This window comes from Plecotus auritus (genome assembly GCF_963455305.1).
Source record: "Plecotus auritus genome assembly, chromosome: 11".
Lineage (NCBI taxonomy): Eukaryota > Metazoa > Chordata > Mammalia > Chiroptera > Vespertilionidae > Plecotus > Plecotus auritus.
In genome coordinates, this window is record NC_137777.1 from 19,736,608 (window position 1) to 19,753,115 (window position 16,508).

The 16,508-nt window shown below is 38.5% G+C and overlaps 1 protein-coding gene across 1 annotated transcript in view; it reads right to left on the minus strand.

Moving 5' to 3' along the window:
* Positions 1–16,508, minus strand: part of NUDCD1 (NudC domain containing 1) — a 65,537-nt gene that overhangs the window by 23,050 nt on the left and 25,979 nt on the right. Inside the window, exons 3-6 of the mRNA XM_080646552.1 lie at positions 14,849–15,034; positions 9,124–9,304; positions 5,070–5,252; positions 2,698–2,902 (exon numbers count right to left, since the gene is read on the minus strand). Coding sequence (XP_080502678.1) covers positions 2,698–2,902; positions 5,070–5,252; positions 9,124–9,304; positions 14,849–15,034 — 755 coding nt within the window. The remainder of the gene's footprint in view (positions 1–2,697; positions 2,903–5,069; positions 5,253–9,123; positions 9,305–14,848; positions 15,035–16,508) is intronic.

Genomic DNA, 16,508 nt, shown 5'->3' on the forward strand with positions numbered 1-16,508 from the left:
CATATTCCAGGTGCTATCTTAAGCACTTTATTTTATTTTTAAAATATATTTTATTGATATTTTACAGAGAGGAAGGGAGAGGGATAGAGAGTTAGAAACATTGATGAGAGAGAAACATCGATCAGCTGCCTCCTGCACACCTACTGGGAATGTGCCCGCAACCAAGGCACATGCCCTTGACCGGAATCGAACCTGGGACCTTTCAGTCCACAGGCTGACGCTCTATCCACTGAGCCAAACCGGTTTCGGCACTATCTTAAGCACTTTACATGTTTTAATTAATTTATTGCTTACCACAACCAAATAAAGTACGTACTATTATACAAGTAAGAAGAAAAGCACTGAGGTTAGAAACTTGCCAAGGTCACAAGCTAGTAAAGGAGTCTGGCTCCAAATCCATGTTCTTCACGACTGCACTATTCTGCCTCTTTGCAAAAATACATGTAAACAACTACTAAAGAACTTTATCCAGTGACCAGAATGTATAAATACTGTTCTTATCAGTTGCTACCTAAAGAAGTTAGAGTTCATATAATCTCAGTTGTAAAAAAATTCTGATCCTTCATTAAATTGGCACAACTGCATGTCTACATTTTAATACTAGTATCAAATCCTGCCATTCAAGCCAAAAGGAACATAAAATCCAATACATAATAAACTGTAGACTAGTTATTCTTACATGAGGAGCATTATTTGAAAATGTGATACAGATAATTTAATCAACTACAGAAAATTGTGTGCTTTTAAACCAACGATCCCACCTACACATCATTATAATTACCTTTTCTAACATAAAATAGTAATCTAGCAAGTCAAATTCAATGGAAAAACAATACTGGACTATGGTCAGGTATTAAATGCTTGAAACAATTTGCATGAGCTGCATGAGGTCCAGCTATTCTCGTACACCTTTGGTGGGTTACTGTTTAATGACATATTTAACAATATGTTCTATTTGGCTTGCCATGTTCTAATGCTACCCTCAAATATCTCACACACAAACACAAAACATGTTTAAAAAGAGTATGTGGAAATATAAAATATTTTTTTAAAAGAATCTTTCAGATAACTTGAGTTTTTGAAAATATGTTAAAAAAGTGTAACCAAGTCTTCAAATTTCTCCATTAATAAAATGAATTCAGGATATCTGCTTTAAAGGTTAAAAATATTTAAACTAGATATTATCTATTTTTTACACTCCCAGGATTTAGACTCAGACCCAAGATTCAATGGGTCATATATTACTAATCAAGAATGATATATTAGGGTAAAATATCTAACTGACACCCACTTCAGATCAAATTTGACCATTTAAAAAATTAAGTTCCTAATACTACTTAATCCATCACTGAATTCAAGAATTACTAGGACCTGATATATAATAAAAGAATAATTTTATTAATCCAAATGACTGAGGCCTGAAGTACTTGGGACAATAGATTTGTAAAGAGGCATAGTGAGGGTATAAGATTATAATAAAAGCGTAATATGCTAATTAGACCAGAAGTCCTCCAGAAGACCTTCGTTCGAGGGAAGCCCGGGTCCCCGGTGCTTGCCGGTGGCTGGAGGGAAGCCCAGGTCCTGGCAGCCGGGGGAAGGAAGGCCTACTCTTGCATGAATTTCGTGCATGGGCCTCTAGTAGTTTTAAAAGACCCTTAACGTTTGTTTACCTTTCAATACTCCTTTTATGGAGGTATAATTTACAGACAAAATTCCCAGGTTTCAAGTGTAGAATTCAATGAGTTTGACAAATGCATACACCCATATAACCCAAGGAAAATAGTGAACCTTCCAGAAAGTTCCCTGTACCCTGTGCACACAGTTATCACCTAAATTATTTTGCACAGAGTAGCATATGAAGCCATCAAATAGAATAAAAAAATTATGCATTCTTTATGAAAAGCTCTTCAAGATTTATGATTAAAGTCACAAAAGCAAGCTATATAACTGTTTATAGTATGTGTTGAAAACTTTTTTGTTAAAGAAAATAGTATGTATGCTGCTTAAATATGTATAAAAGTAAACTAATATTGTGTTGTGAGGAGTTAGAGATGGGTGACTGGAGGGCCTGGATTGGAGGGAGACTTATCATTCTATACCCTTTTACAGATTTTAAATTTTAAAGAATGGGAATGTTTTATCTAGTCAACAAAGTAAAGGTAGTAGAAAAATTGTTTCTATTAAAAAGTACAAATCAAAATAACCATTTTCACCTATTATTATTGTTGTTACTATTACTATTATTGTATCCAAAGCTGGTAATGAAAAGCACTACTGTGTAATGTAAGCAATAACTATAACTAGTATCTTTAATCTTAACTACAATTATGTTCTTTGACATAGTAATCTTAACTACAATTATGTTCTTTGACATAGTAATTCCAATTTTAATCTGCCTTAAAAATAATCAGCAATACAGACAGACCAATTATAGTATTCCCTTCTAAGCTAACTACTGTGGAAAGAATAAAATGTAAAATAATAAAAAATAAAAATAAAATTTAAATATAAATAAAGGGGGTCCTAATATATGGTGATGGGAGAAGATTTGACTTTGGATGGTAGGCACATGGTGGGTAAACAGATCTTGTAATATAGAAATCTGCACCTGAAACCTTTATGTTCATGTTGACCAATGTCACCCCAATAAATTTAATAAAAAAAATTAAATACATAAGTAAAATATGTAAAAAATACCTATTATTTTCTTTAATTATCCATGTACTGCTTTCATGATCAACAGATGAATAGAGATTTCCTTCCAAAAACCTGTGACCCTTCAGCACAATGTTAACATGATCAGGCAAAAACTGTACTTGAATATCCTCCTTAGTACTATCTTCTGGAAGCCGTATTGTGACAGTCAGATCCTCTTCAGTCTGTTGCCAGTAATACAGAGGCTCTATTGGGGGAAAAAAATGCATCTATAGTAATAAAAGTGTAATATGCTAATCAGACTGATGTCCTTCCTTCCGGACAAAGCCACAGCGGGTAGGGACCGGAGCCAAGGTCCTTGCACAGATTTCATGCATCAGGCCTCTAGTTATGTAATTAAAAAGTTAGATAACAAAACATATAAAATTAGAGACTAGAAGATACAAAAGAACACTTATCTAAAAGAAACAGCATATTTTTTAGTGATCTCACAAAAAAAAGTAATTATAACCAAACACACAGAGAATTTTCAGTTATAGCAATTGCACTTGTCATTTTCCTCTTCCAGGTTTACCTAATTATTCATAAAATACTGACAGCCCATTCCTCTCTCCTTGCCTCCAGTCCCTCTCTTAAGTACTCTGAAAATCTCTATTAAAAACTATGATATTCTTTGACTATAAACATAAAAAATATGAACAGTAATGTTTATAGAGGGAATATTTTATATTGATCTATAGATGTACTTATCTCTTGAATAGTTTTAAAAGAATATGAATTCTTTGTATATAAATGTAAACTTCTGAAAGACCTTGTTCCTCTTTTCATTCTGAAAACATTACAAACCTTCATTCAGTCAGTCAGTCTGTCTCCACAGAAAATATTCAGTGATTATACCTTTAAGGAACTTCCTTTCAGTTTATTAGAAAAGGTATACTAGTACACTTAAAATAAACAGAGTTGAGCTTACTGTAAAAAATTAATATCCTTAATGCTAATATGCCAGCTTCTCAAATGCCAAGAAAAAGGCATTATTTATTCGTTTGCCAAGTATTTATTAAACATCTAATCACATAAGCTAATATATATAAACATTTTTGGTAATTATAAAATTATTAAACTAGTTTCCACTATTTAGGTGGTATATTTTACAAAGATTATTCTGGGAAATATAAAATAAAATTAAAAAGAAATAATTAAGCACTATCTCAACCTGGTAAAACCTATAACCTATAAGGGCAGATAAACTAAACAAATATATATTTACTAGAGGCCTGGTGCACGGAATTCCCTCAGCCCAGCCTGCACCCTCTCCAATCTGAGACCCCTCTCACAATCCAGCACTGCTGGCTCCCAACTGCTCGCCTGCCTGCCTTCCTGATTGCCCCTAACTGCTTCTGCCTGCCAGGCTGATCACCCCTAACCACTCCTGTATCAGCCTGATAGATGCCTAACTGCTCCCCTGCCAGCCTGATTGCCACTCACTGCCCTCCCCTGCAGGCCTGCCCCCCCCCCCAACTGCTCTCCCCTGCAGGCCTGGGTCCCCCGCAACTGCCCTTCCCTGCAGGCCCAGTCGCCCCCAACTTCCCTCCTCTGCCTGGTCACGCCTACCTGCCCTCCCCTGCAGGCTTGATCACCCCCAACTGCCCTCCCCTGCTGGCTTGATCGCCCACAACTGCCCTCTCTTGCAGGCCTGGTCCCTCCTAACTGCCCTCCCCTGCTGGCCATCTTGTGTCCACATGGGGGCAGCCATCTTGTGTGTTGGAGTGATGGTCAATTTGCATATTACTCTTTTATTAGATACGATACTAATAAAAGGGTAATATGCTAATTAGACCAGGAGACCTTCTGGACATCCTTCTGGACAAAGCCATGGTGGTTAGGGGCGATCAGGCCAGGAGGGGAGAGCAGTTGGGGGTGATCAGGCCGCCAGCGGGGGGCAGATGGGGGGTGATCAGACTGGCAGAGGGGGGCAGTTGGGAGCGATCAGGCCAGCAGGGAAGGCAGTTGGGGGCGAGCAGGCTGGCGGGGGGAGGGGGCAGATGTGAGTGATCAGGCCGGCGGAGGGGGCAGTTGGGGGTGAGCAGGCTGGCGAGGGGGCAGATGGGGGCAAACAGGCTGGCTGGGGGGGGGGGCATTTGGGGACGAAAAGGCCAATGGGGTACAGCTGGGGGAGAGCAGGATGGGAGGCAGAATGGTTAGGGGTGATCAGGCAGGCAGGCAGGTGAGCGGTTAGGAGCCAGCAGTCCTGAATTGTGAGAGAGATGTCCAACTGCTGGTTTAGGCCCAATCCCTGTGGGATGGCTGATGTCAGGCCAGGTTGAGGGACACCCCCACCCCCAAATTTCATGCCCTGGACCACTAGTATACATATAAATACACATGAACCGTATGAAGATGAAAAGTAAAATTACCTTTGATTTTATCTGACATGTCTTCATCCTTCTTTTGTTCAACATCTTGACCAACTGGAACAAATGTGAAGGACTTGTAGGAGACGATCATTAGACCATTCCCATCAGGCTCAATAGCAGCATAATGGGGCACTGACTTTCCACGGAGAATATCACGCTTAATAATTTCATATTTTTTATTATCTGAAAGAATATTATGTATTTTCTGAACAAAAATTACAAATAAAAAACTATATTATAAAAATATTTTAAAAATATGTATGTTAATTTCAATTCAAGCTAAATATTTAATTTGTACTATTAAAAGACATTCTATTTGGTGTCTTTATATATAAAAAGATAAAAAAATATTGACCACCTAATATTCTGTAAATAAATCCTAAATTTAATATATTGGATTTGATAAAAATTGTTCTAGATTGTGCTATCCAATGTGGTACCCACTGATCACAAGTGGCTATTTAATTTAAATTAAGTAAAATTCAAATTCATTTCCTTAATCATATTAGCCACATTTCAAGTGCTCAACCGCCACACAGGCTAGCCGCTATCACACTGAATGGCACACATATAAAACATGTCTGTCTTGCAGAAATTTGTATAGGACGGACATCAGTGCTCCAGATCATGAAAGTGACTGAATTATCCAAAATACTAGCCTCTGAAGGATCTACTTTTTCCTTGACTACAGCCCGTCTACTTTCCTAGCAAGTGTATGATAGGCATCTTCTGAAAAGAGCCACAAGTTGAGGATAAGGGAAAGTGTGGTGTGGACTATTTTTCTGCCCATTCTAGCTACTGATAAGGGGTTTTATTAAAATAAAATATGTTTAACGTAGAAATGATTTTTACATACACCCAGATATATATTTATATGCCTATAATAATCAAACATAAAAAAATTATACCTAGAATTTTTAAGACATAAATAACTGTTTTCTAAAGTGTCTGGTAAATTAACTAAATTTATTCTCCTATGAAAATACGTTATTTTTGCTTTTAAAAGAACCCAAACATTTTAGTTGAGTCCATACCTTATACTGTTACTCTATTAAGTAGGTTCTACTTGTAAACTTCACACTGAACAGTCAAAATTGTAACTCAATGTCATCTGAGTTATACATAATAGAATCTATTCTAAAATATCAATTATTGTTTTTGCTTTAAACCTTCATTTACATTCACACATTTATTGCATGCATATTTAAGAATAAACTTCATTTCATGAATTAAAAACTCTTATTTTTTTTCCTACACAGGTACATGCAGGGCAAAGAGTCCTATCTCCTTTAAAGACTCAAAGTTAGACACTGTATATTTTACAATGTGTGAGACAGAAAATAATAGGTAAGTTTCAAGTGAAATCCCATGGTTAAATAAGTTGGGAAAGTCTAGATTAAAATTAAATTTTCTTTTTTACTCAAAATGTTTAGAAACTTTAATATGCTTAATGTTTAATGGGGGATACAGTATGCCCACATTTTAAAACTAACTTGACCACAAAATATAATTCATTAAATGTTCCACTCAACACAGCTTAGAAAAACACTGTTCTGTTATCTTCACTTAAAAATAAAATGAAAACTAGCACAATTACATTAGTAATAGGAGGAAAAAAGGAATGAGACATTAAGAAAAATAAAGCAGCCCTAGCCGGTTTGGCTCAGTGGTTGGACCGTCAGCCTGTGGACTAAAGGGTCCCAGGTTTGATTCTGGTCAAGGGCAGGTACATCGGTTGCAGGCTCGATCCCCGGCGTGTGGGAGGCAGCCAATCCATGTGTAGACACATCGATGTTTCTGCCTCTCCTCCTCATTTCCACTGTCTTTAAAAATCACTGGAGAAAATATCCTCCAGTGAAAAATAACAACAAAAAGATAAAGTAAACCACAGAAAGTATGTTTCTATAACAACAATAATTAAAATTAGTTTTTGGGAGAAAAAAGAAAGGTAAGTCTAAATATATCTATCTAGTTGAGGCATGAAAAAAAGACGAAGGGGAAAGAGGTGACAGAGGTAGAGCCACTGTGTTCTGAGGCGTTCTGATAAAAATTCCTGTGGATTGAGCTAAAGCTGTCACAGAACCAAGTGTCTTAGAGAAAAAAAAGGGACATGCATGAGGATTTCTCCTGCAGAATGTTAAGCAACTTAATTAAAAAACAGAGCTTTTATTATCTAAAGCAGGGATTTGCACAGCATGTATTTCCACAACAAATATTTTCAAAGAATAAATTTTTTATTTTTAAATGGTTAAAAAAAATCAAAAGCCCTAACCGGTTTTGGCTCAGTGGATAGAGCGTTGGCCTGCGGACTGAAGGGTCCCAGTTCGATTCCGGTCAAGGGCATGTACCTTGGTTGCAGGCACATCCCCAGTAGGGGGTGTGCAGAGGGCAGCTGATCGATGCATCTCTCTCATCGATGTTTCTAACCCTCTATCTCTCTCCCTTCCTCTCTGTAAAAAATCAATAAAATATATTTAAAAAAATCAAGAGAATACTATTTAAGTACATGTAAAAATCACATAAAATCCAAATGTCAATACCCATAAATTAAGTATTATTGGAATACAACTACACTCATTCATGTATTGTCTGGCTGTTTTTGCACCATGTGACACACATCTAGCCATTTATAGAAAACATTTTCCAACACCAAAAGTTTTAAGACACTGTGTTCCTCCAGAGATGAAACTACAACACTGGGGAGTAGAAAAACAAATTATATCAAATACTTACCAAAAAAATCTAGTAAATTTATTTAGCTTACTTATAAACTATTCTGATTATATATATACTAGAGGCCCGATGCACGAAATTCGTGCAAGCATAGGCCTTCCTTTCCCCAGCTGCCAGCACCCATTTCCCTCTGGCACCTGGGACCTGGGCTTCCCTTGCAGCCCTGGCTTCGTCCAGGAGGATGTCTGGTCTAATTAGCATATTATGCTTTTATTACTATAGATACACACACATACATTATATATATGTGTGTATATATATATATATATATATACACACACACATACATATACACACACATATGCCCATGTATGTTTATGCACATATATATTCATATATACATGTAGTTCACTTTAAAATAAAAAAGCTCTCAGAAAAAAATGCTAATAACCTTTATCAGATTGGAAACTAGCAGCTACGGTAAGAAATCTTTTTCTATAGAGATCAATTTAATGATAATTTAAAACTGATAAGTTAATTAAGTAGGTTAATAAAAACTACTGAGAAAAATAACAGTCATGGAAACAAGCTCCCTTAGTGCTAAACTACAGTAAAAAAATCACTTGGTGAGTAAAAGTGAAGCACTGGCAAAGAGCAAGGCCACACCATTTAAGGAATTCTAATTAATAAAAAAAAAAAAAGTAAGTTTTAATGTCCAAGTTAGAAGTTTGACAGATAGTTTCAAACAGAATGAAAGTGAGGACTTTCCTACACATGAAAGCACTTTGGGTGAGAAAAAATAAGAGTTTTCCTGAGGGTAGAAACAAATGGCAAAGTCCCATTTTATTGAAAAGAAATCACAGTTGTGATTTATTAACTAAAGATATTCATTTCCATATAAGCAGTTATATTTTATTTATATTTCAATTATACTGTGATTTATAATTAATTTACATTTAGTGTCATATTCAGAGTGAGGCAAAAGTAGGTTTACAGTTATGAATACATGAAAGTTTATTCTTATATTTGTTAATTATTGTATTATTTTCCATACGAACAACCATACACCTATTTTTGTCCCACCCTATATATATAAATTCTTTTTCACATACATATATGTGTACATATACACATATATTTTTGTATATATTAAAAATATACACTTTAAATTCTTTAAAAAATATGTAACAATGTCTCCTTTTATACAAAAAAAAAGCATAATTGACTGGGGAAGCACATTATTATTTTTTTATAAGGAGAAACTATATATAGATATTCATTCCACTGGATGGCAGGTACTAGAATTACCACCCAATACCGAAGAAAACGCAAACAACATTTATAGGAACAGCTTTGCGCTTCAAACTATGTTATGTTTTACCTTTATTTTTCTTACTGATAGTGACCCACTCCAAGGAAACAAAGAAACCACTTCCTTTCATGTCCAATTCTTCTTTCTCTACTCGAAGAAGTAGGGTAGCTACTGAATGTTCTTCAGCTTTCAGCAATGAAATACTGTGAATTATGATAAAAGGATTCCCTAGCTCTTCATTAAACACAATCTAGAAAAGAAAAAAAAGGTGACACATACAAAAGTATATCTATATATAACATGAATGCAGATAGCAGAGGGGATACATAGAATTCTGACAATCCAACAATTAATCTCCATACTATTTATTACAAGGAACACAAAATCTTAGAAAGCCTTTAAATAAAGGTTGCAACTTTAAATAGAATTCCTTGAAGAACTTGTAAAAATATTTGTTTTGTTTAACAGAGAAAACTGATCAGCACTCTTGGTTTAAAAACAAAACAACAGGTCATACAAGCAGCATCTAAAGGAGAAAGAAGAAATGGATTATCAAGTGAAAACAGTGCTCTATACAAAAAGAGAAGACTTGAGCAGGTTACCAGTATTATTCCTCCACCTCTTCCCCTATTTCATATATGATTTATTTCTGCTTTCTTCCTCTTAGTGTCTGGATAGCAGGCATGCATGTATATGTGCATGTGTACTTTTTTTCCTATTTTTATTTTTGGTTTGTCTTTCTGTTATTTTCTGAAAGTTTATAAAGAGTCAAAGGCACTGGAAAACAAATCATTAAAACTTTCTTCTCAAAAACAAAAGAACCATTTACATTTAAAAGGGATAATTCAACCATTTTTAATATGTAATACTAAATTTGCTTATAAAAAAGGAAATATAAGCATCATATAGAGACACAAAATCTCATGAAATTCTTTTTTAATACTATAAACAATCTAAAAGACTATATTTTATTAGAGTAAATACTAAATAAAAGTTCTTGAAGACTGATTTCTAAACAAATTTTCAAATAAATGTAAAAAATAGATGAAAAAATACTTAAACAAAAATCAGCTCCTTATTTTTTTAAACCTATATCTGGAATCCCCTCATGTCTGCTTCTATTTGAAAGCCTTACAAAGAAAAGTGTGCTTTAATGTCAATTTCCCTATTGAGCAGCTCTGTCCATATTATTCAAATAGGAGACTTTGGTATCCATTCTACAAGTCTTCCATAAGCAGAAGAACAACAACAAAAACTCAAGTACTCAAAACAGAAAGGATAAAGACAGGTTTTTGTTGGTTGATTAGATTTTGCTTTTGTTTGGGGGAACAGGAGGGACAAAAGGGAAGGAAAAATAGTATATTTGCCCTGGCCAGTGTGTCTCAGTGGGTTAAGTGCCTTCCCGTGCACTGAGAGGTCACCAGTTCAATTCCCACGTGCCTGGGCTGTGAGCTTGATCCCCAGGATGGGGCGTGCAGGAGGGAGCCTATGGATGTTTCCCTCATTGAGGTTGCCCTCTCTTCCTCTCTCTCTCTCTCTCAAAACAAAAACAAAAAAAATCAATAAAAACATATTAAAGAAAAAGAAAAAATAGAAAGTTTTGCCAGGTACAAGTAGCTAGCTTATTCTTTCCTCCTCTTCCTCATGTGCAGGAAAGGGGTTGATTGGAATGACACCAGAGGGATAGATGTCTGGACTTTTAAATATTGTCAGGCTCAAGTTTCCAATCTTCTGAACAAGCCCAGCAATTCAATTGTGATACTGTTGACATATAGCACCCCATCATATTAGAGGCAACACGTTTGGAAAGCAGGTAGTATTCCTTACTTCTTTCTACACTTCAGTCATCACCATCAGGGTTGCTTGCCCCCTTAAGCTCTATCTACTACACCACCAACCACTCCTACCTTTAGCTTCCTCTCTGTTACACCAAATCTCCCAAAGGCCTAAAACTCTCCCAAGTTGTTTCTCTTAAAATGACCCAGTATTCCATAGTATCCGTTCCACTCAGTTAATGCCCAAGTCTCGTCTCTTTTCTACTCCTCCCAACCCCCAGTCAAAACTATGACCAAAAACATTTCGTTATAGCAATGTACATTGAAGAGGAAGTAGATTCAAATTTTTTATTGATTTAAAAAATATTTTTGAAGGCCAATATGTGCCAAGGGGATATATACAGCAGAAACCAAATGAATTATATACCCATATGAATTTCCTTTCTAGCTAAACATGCAGTGTTATTTTAAGCTGAAGGCATTTCTCTTCCTGCTCAAAACCAACAGAATCAATACAGCTTTATTCTAGATGAATTCTCATTCATATATTTCCTCCCCATCCTTCTCCAAACTCCTTCCAACTATTTCAGGTAGTTGTGTTATAATACCACATTGCCTCAGTTAAAAAAAAAAAATTATTACAGGAGGCCACAGCAGAAAATGTCACAATGTCCAATGAATATTTGAAACTGTGACTGCAAAGGCAATCTGGCAAATAGGATATTATTGTTCTGATCATATATTGTGTGTTTTGTTTAGTTTTGTTTTTTTTTTTTTAACATAATACAATTTGGCATTATACCATTTAGTATAACTTAGTAACAAAAGTAAACCATTTTGTTCTAAAACCTTCTTGATTTTTCTCAAATAATTAAAGCCTTGATAAGCATCTGTTCGTCTCATAAAATATTTTATAAAATGTAAATACATTAAGTACATCTCTTTTTCTACCCACAACAAATGACCACCTGTTGAAATTCAGACAGTTGTAATATCACAATACTCTTTTTAGTATAACTCTGTGTCAATATTTTCCACTTTCAAAAACTGTGGCTCTAGAGAAATTAATTCCTTATATTACCTGCTCCTCAGATTTAAATCAGTTACACTGTGTTAAGAAAACTGAAGTTAAAATGGCATCTTAGAGATTGTCACATTCCTGTATTTATGTTGTAATGTATTTTTCTAAGTAGGGAATACTCTGGTAAACATACCAGACAGCTAGCAGAGTGGTGCAATGGAAACTTGCTAGTCCCATGAACATATCAGCAAATATAACAGGAGCACAGGAGAAAAGATATGCTAATCTAATTTTTTTGCCAACTCTTCTTCAAGAAGAAGGCAAGGTCACTGTTTAGTGTACTGCTTTACATCTATAAAACACTCAATAAATATCTGCTGAAAAAAATGCAATTTTTTGACAACTGCATTGACCCCAGATTAAAACAGCAATGGTTAACATATCAGTTTTGTATAGGACATACATTTTATAATTTAACTAGAGGCCCGGTGCACGAAATTCGTGCACGGTTGCAGGGGGGTGTCCCTCAGCCCAGCCCTGCACCCTCTCCAATCTGGGACCCCTCGAGGGATGTCCGATTGCCCGTTTAGGCCCGATCCCGGGCAGTCGGGCATCCCTCTCACAATCCAGGACTGCTGGCTCCCAACTGCTCGCCTGCGTGCCTTCCGGATTGCCCCTAACCGCTTCTGCCTGCCAGCCTGATCACCCCCTAACCACTCCCCTGCCAGCCTGATTGATGCCTAACTGCTCCCCTGCCAGCCTGTTTGTCCCTAACTGCTCTCCCCTGCAGGCCTGGTCATCCCCAACTTCCCTCCCCTGCAGGCCTGGTCACCCCTAACTGCCCTCCCCTGCAGGCCTGGTCCCCCCCAATTGCTCTCCCCTGCAGGCCTGGGTCCCTCCCAACTGCCTTTCCCTGCAGGCCTGGTCGTCCCCAACTTCCCTCCTCTGCCAGCCTGGTCACCCCTAACTGCCTTCCCCTGCAGGCCTGGTCACCCCTAACTGCCCTCCCTTGCAGGCCTGGTCCCTCCCAACTGCCCTCCCCTGCTGGTCTGATCGCCCACAACTGCCCTCCCTTGCAGGCCTGGTCCCTCCCAACTGCCCTCCCTTGCTGGCCATCTTGTGGTGGCCATCTTGTGTCCACATGGGGGCAGGATCTTTGACCACTTGGGGGCAGCCATCTTGGGTGTTGGAGTGATAGTCAATCTGCATATTACTCTTTTATTAGATAGGATAGAGGCCTGGTTCATGGGTGGGGGCCAGCTGGTTTGCCCTGAAGGGTGTCCTGGATCAGGGTGGGGGTTCCCTTGGGGCGTGGGGCGACCTGGGCGAGGGGCCTGTGGTGGTTTGCAGGCCGGCCACGCCCCCCGGCGACCCAAGCGGAAGCCCTGGTATCTGGGATTTATTTATCTTCTACAATTGAAACTTTGTAGCCTTGAGCGGAGCCAAGCCTCCTGCTAGCTCCGTTGCAGCAGCCATTTCTGTTGGGATTTATGTATCTTCTATAATTGAAACTTTGTAGCCTTAAGCGGAGGCCTGGGCTGGCCAGGGCTGCAGAAGCTTGGCTTCCTCCATCGCCGTGGGCAACCCTAGCCTCCTGCTCTTTCCAGCTCTGTGGCTGCCACCATTTCTGTTTGGATTTATGTATCTTCTATCATTGAAACTTTGTAGCTTTGAGTGGAGGCCTAGGCCAGCAAGGGCAGGCGGAAAGCTTGGCTTCCTCCATTGCCGGGGAAACTCAAGCCTCCCTCCTGCTCTCTGTGGCTGTAGCCATCTTGGTTGGGTTTATTTGCATATTTGCTCCTGATTGGCTGGTGGGCGTGGCTTGTGGGTGTAGGGGAGTGATGGTTAATTTGCATATTACTCTTTTATTAGATAGGATTAAAAAGATATTCAAAATATCATCCTAATATATAAAAACCCAGGGTCCATAACAACCGACCACTGGAAAGTCAGTCCTGCAGTTAGTGCTGGGTTGCTGTGACAACCCAGCACTGACAGCCGCCGGTGCGGGAGCAGAGACTTAGCACTGACTGCCAAGGGGGCTGTGAATCAGGCCCAGAGAGAGGCCTGAGGAGAGAGGCAGGGTCTGATCCGCAGCCTCCGTGGCAGCTGTTGATCAGCCGTTGCCTCTTTCTCTCTGTGCTTCACCAGCAGCAGCACTTCTGTTTCTCTCCGGGCCTCTGCAGGGGCTGCTCATCAGCCCTGCCTCTCTGATCAGGCCCGGAGATAGGCCTGGAGACACTGACTGGCATAGAAACTGACCAATCAGAATCAAATCTGGGTGAACTGTGAGGAGCCAATGTCTGCCTAGAAGGCAGAGCTTTTGATGCTGACTGGCATAGAAACCAACCAATCAGAACCAAATTGGCTGGCAGGTGCGGGCATTTGGGGGGAGATCAGGCCGACAGGGGAGGGCAATTAGGGACAATCAGGCAGGCAGGCAGGTGAGTGGTTAGGAGCCAGCAGTCCCAGATTGCAAGAGGGATGTCCGACTGCTGGTTTAGGCCTGATCCCTGTGGTTTAGGTCTCCCCCTCCGTGCACGGATTTTGCTCACTGGGGCACTAGTCTATATATACAAAAGCCTAAGCAACTGTTAGGAGCAAATGACCATTCAACCAGTTGCTATGATGCACACTGACCACCAGGGGGCAAATGCTCAATGCAGGAGCTGCCCCCTGGTGGTTAGTGTGCTCCCACAGCCAACCTCCCGCAGTCCCTCTCCCCAGGCCCCGATGGAGGGAGCTGGCAGGCCAACTTCCTGCGGTCCCTCCCCCCAGCCAGCCGGGCCCCCTGATAGGCCTCGATCGCCAGCCAGGCCAAGTGACCCCATCCGTGTACAAATTCATGCACCAGGCCTCTAGTCTATAATAAAAACAAAATGTCACATATAAACTATCCCTAAAAAGTGTTATTTTAAAATCATTAAGGTCCTTCCATTTATATATTCTTCCCAGCTTTTGCATAAATCTAAAACAAAACAAAAAACACACACCTCACCTCCCATTTTTCAGAAGCATTATTTCCACGTTCGCCTGTTGCAATGAGATATAATCTTCCAGTTCCATCTGACAAGGTAACCCAGGTAGAGGATGTGAAATGGATAGATGCACAAAGGCGATTGTCGTACGCTGTCAAATCTGTAGGAAGTCGAAATACCTCTCGTGGTCTTGATAAAACAGTGTCCTAAAATGAAGACCAATAATATAAATGAATCCCTCCCTCTCTCCTTGGTCCATACACACACAGAATTAATATCTGCAGTGTTACGCTCCTCCTCAAGGGAAGGCATCTAACTGCCCTCCCTTGGAGTACTACTGACTTACTTCTAACAAAGTATGGCAGAAATGATGGCTATGTGACTTCTGAGACTAGGTCTTAAAAGACTTTGCATCTCCTTGCTCTCTCTCTTGAACAGCACGTGGTAAGCCCACCTGGGGAAGAATTGAGAACTCTTGACAATAAGCATCCTGTGAGTGAGTCACCTTGGGAGTGTATACTTCAAACCTAGTCAAACCTTCGGATCACTGCAGTCCTGGCTGACATTGTCCTTAACTACAATTCCATGAGAAACTTTGAGACAGAACCAGCTAAGCCATTTGCTAATTTCAGTGAGATGACAAATGCTTATTGTTTCATTTCAAGCCACTAAGGTTTTTTAAATTAAAATATAGTTACCATACAATATTATATTAATTATAGGTGTACAGCATAGTTATTCAACACTTATATCTACCTAATGACATGATCATGATAAATCACTAAAGAAAGCTGTTTCACAGAAATATGCAGATAACTAACACAAAGCAGTAATCCAGTTTTTATTCTTAACTTTAGAGTTAATGATCAGCATTTTTAATTAGAAATACCACATCATGTTCTAAATTCCTAACATAGACATCAGCCTGTGGTATGAAAACACCACATTTAGACTATTAACTTAGGCTTTTGTCAACACATTTTTATTACGTCCATGACCTCATAATTTAAAGCTGTTAGATGGACTGCATCATTACAATGTTTTACAAGAAAATATATAAAAAGGCCTACAATTCAGAAAGTAAACTTCCTCTCATACACTGTACTCAATAATTTTGGGTTGTTGTTTTATTTTACAGTGAACAGTTTTTCAACAGGACAAACATACTCCTTGATTCATTTCACTCCCAGCTCCTAGAACTGTTTAGATAGGTGTATATAAGATTTAAGTAAACTATATTAAATATCCTTATTAGCCTCAAGTTTTTTAATTAGCCATTGTTTCTAAAGCATACAATTTAATTTTTTTGAAACAGCACCTTTCCTTCTTTTTGTACTCATATTTCAGCGATTTACATAACACTAAATTAAATGCTTCAATAACAAACACAGTGGCATAAAGTTTTTAGAATGACCAAATCCTCCCCTCAGGTCACCTAAATACAAGCCCAATCTTATAATACAGTTAAGTCCTTTCTAACGTCCTCTTATTGAGACTCTGCTGTTCCCCTGGGTGTGCATTCTCCTTTGAGGCAAAAAGTAATAAATCCAAATAAGTGTTAAGTATAGTGAAGTGCATTTACATACGGACATAAAAACATCTCCAAGACAATGACTGAAAAAGAGATGCTGAATATGTATAATAAAATATGTTGAAATAAACAAATGTTTTGATTTGACA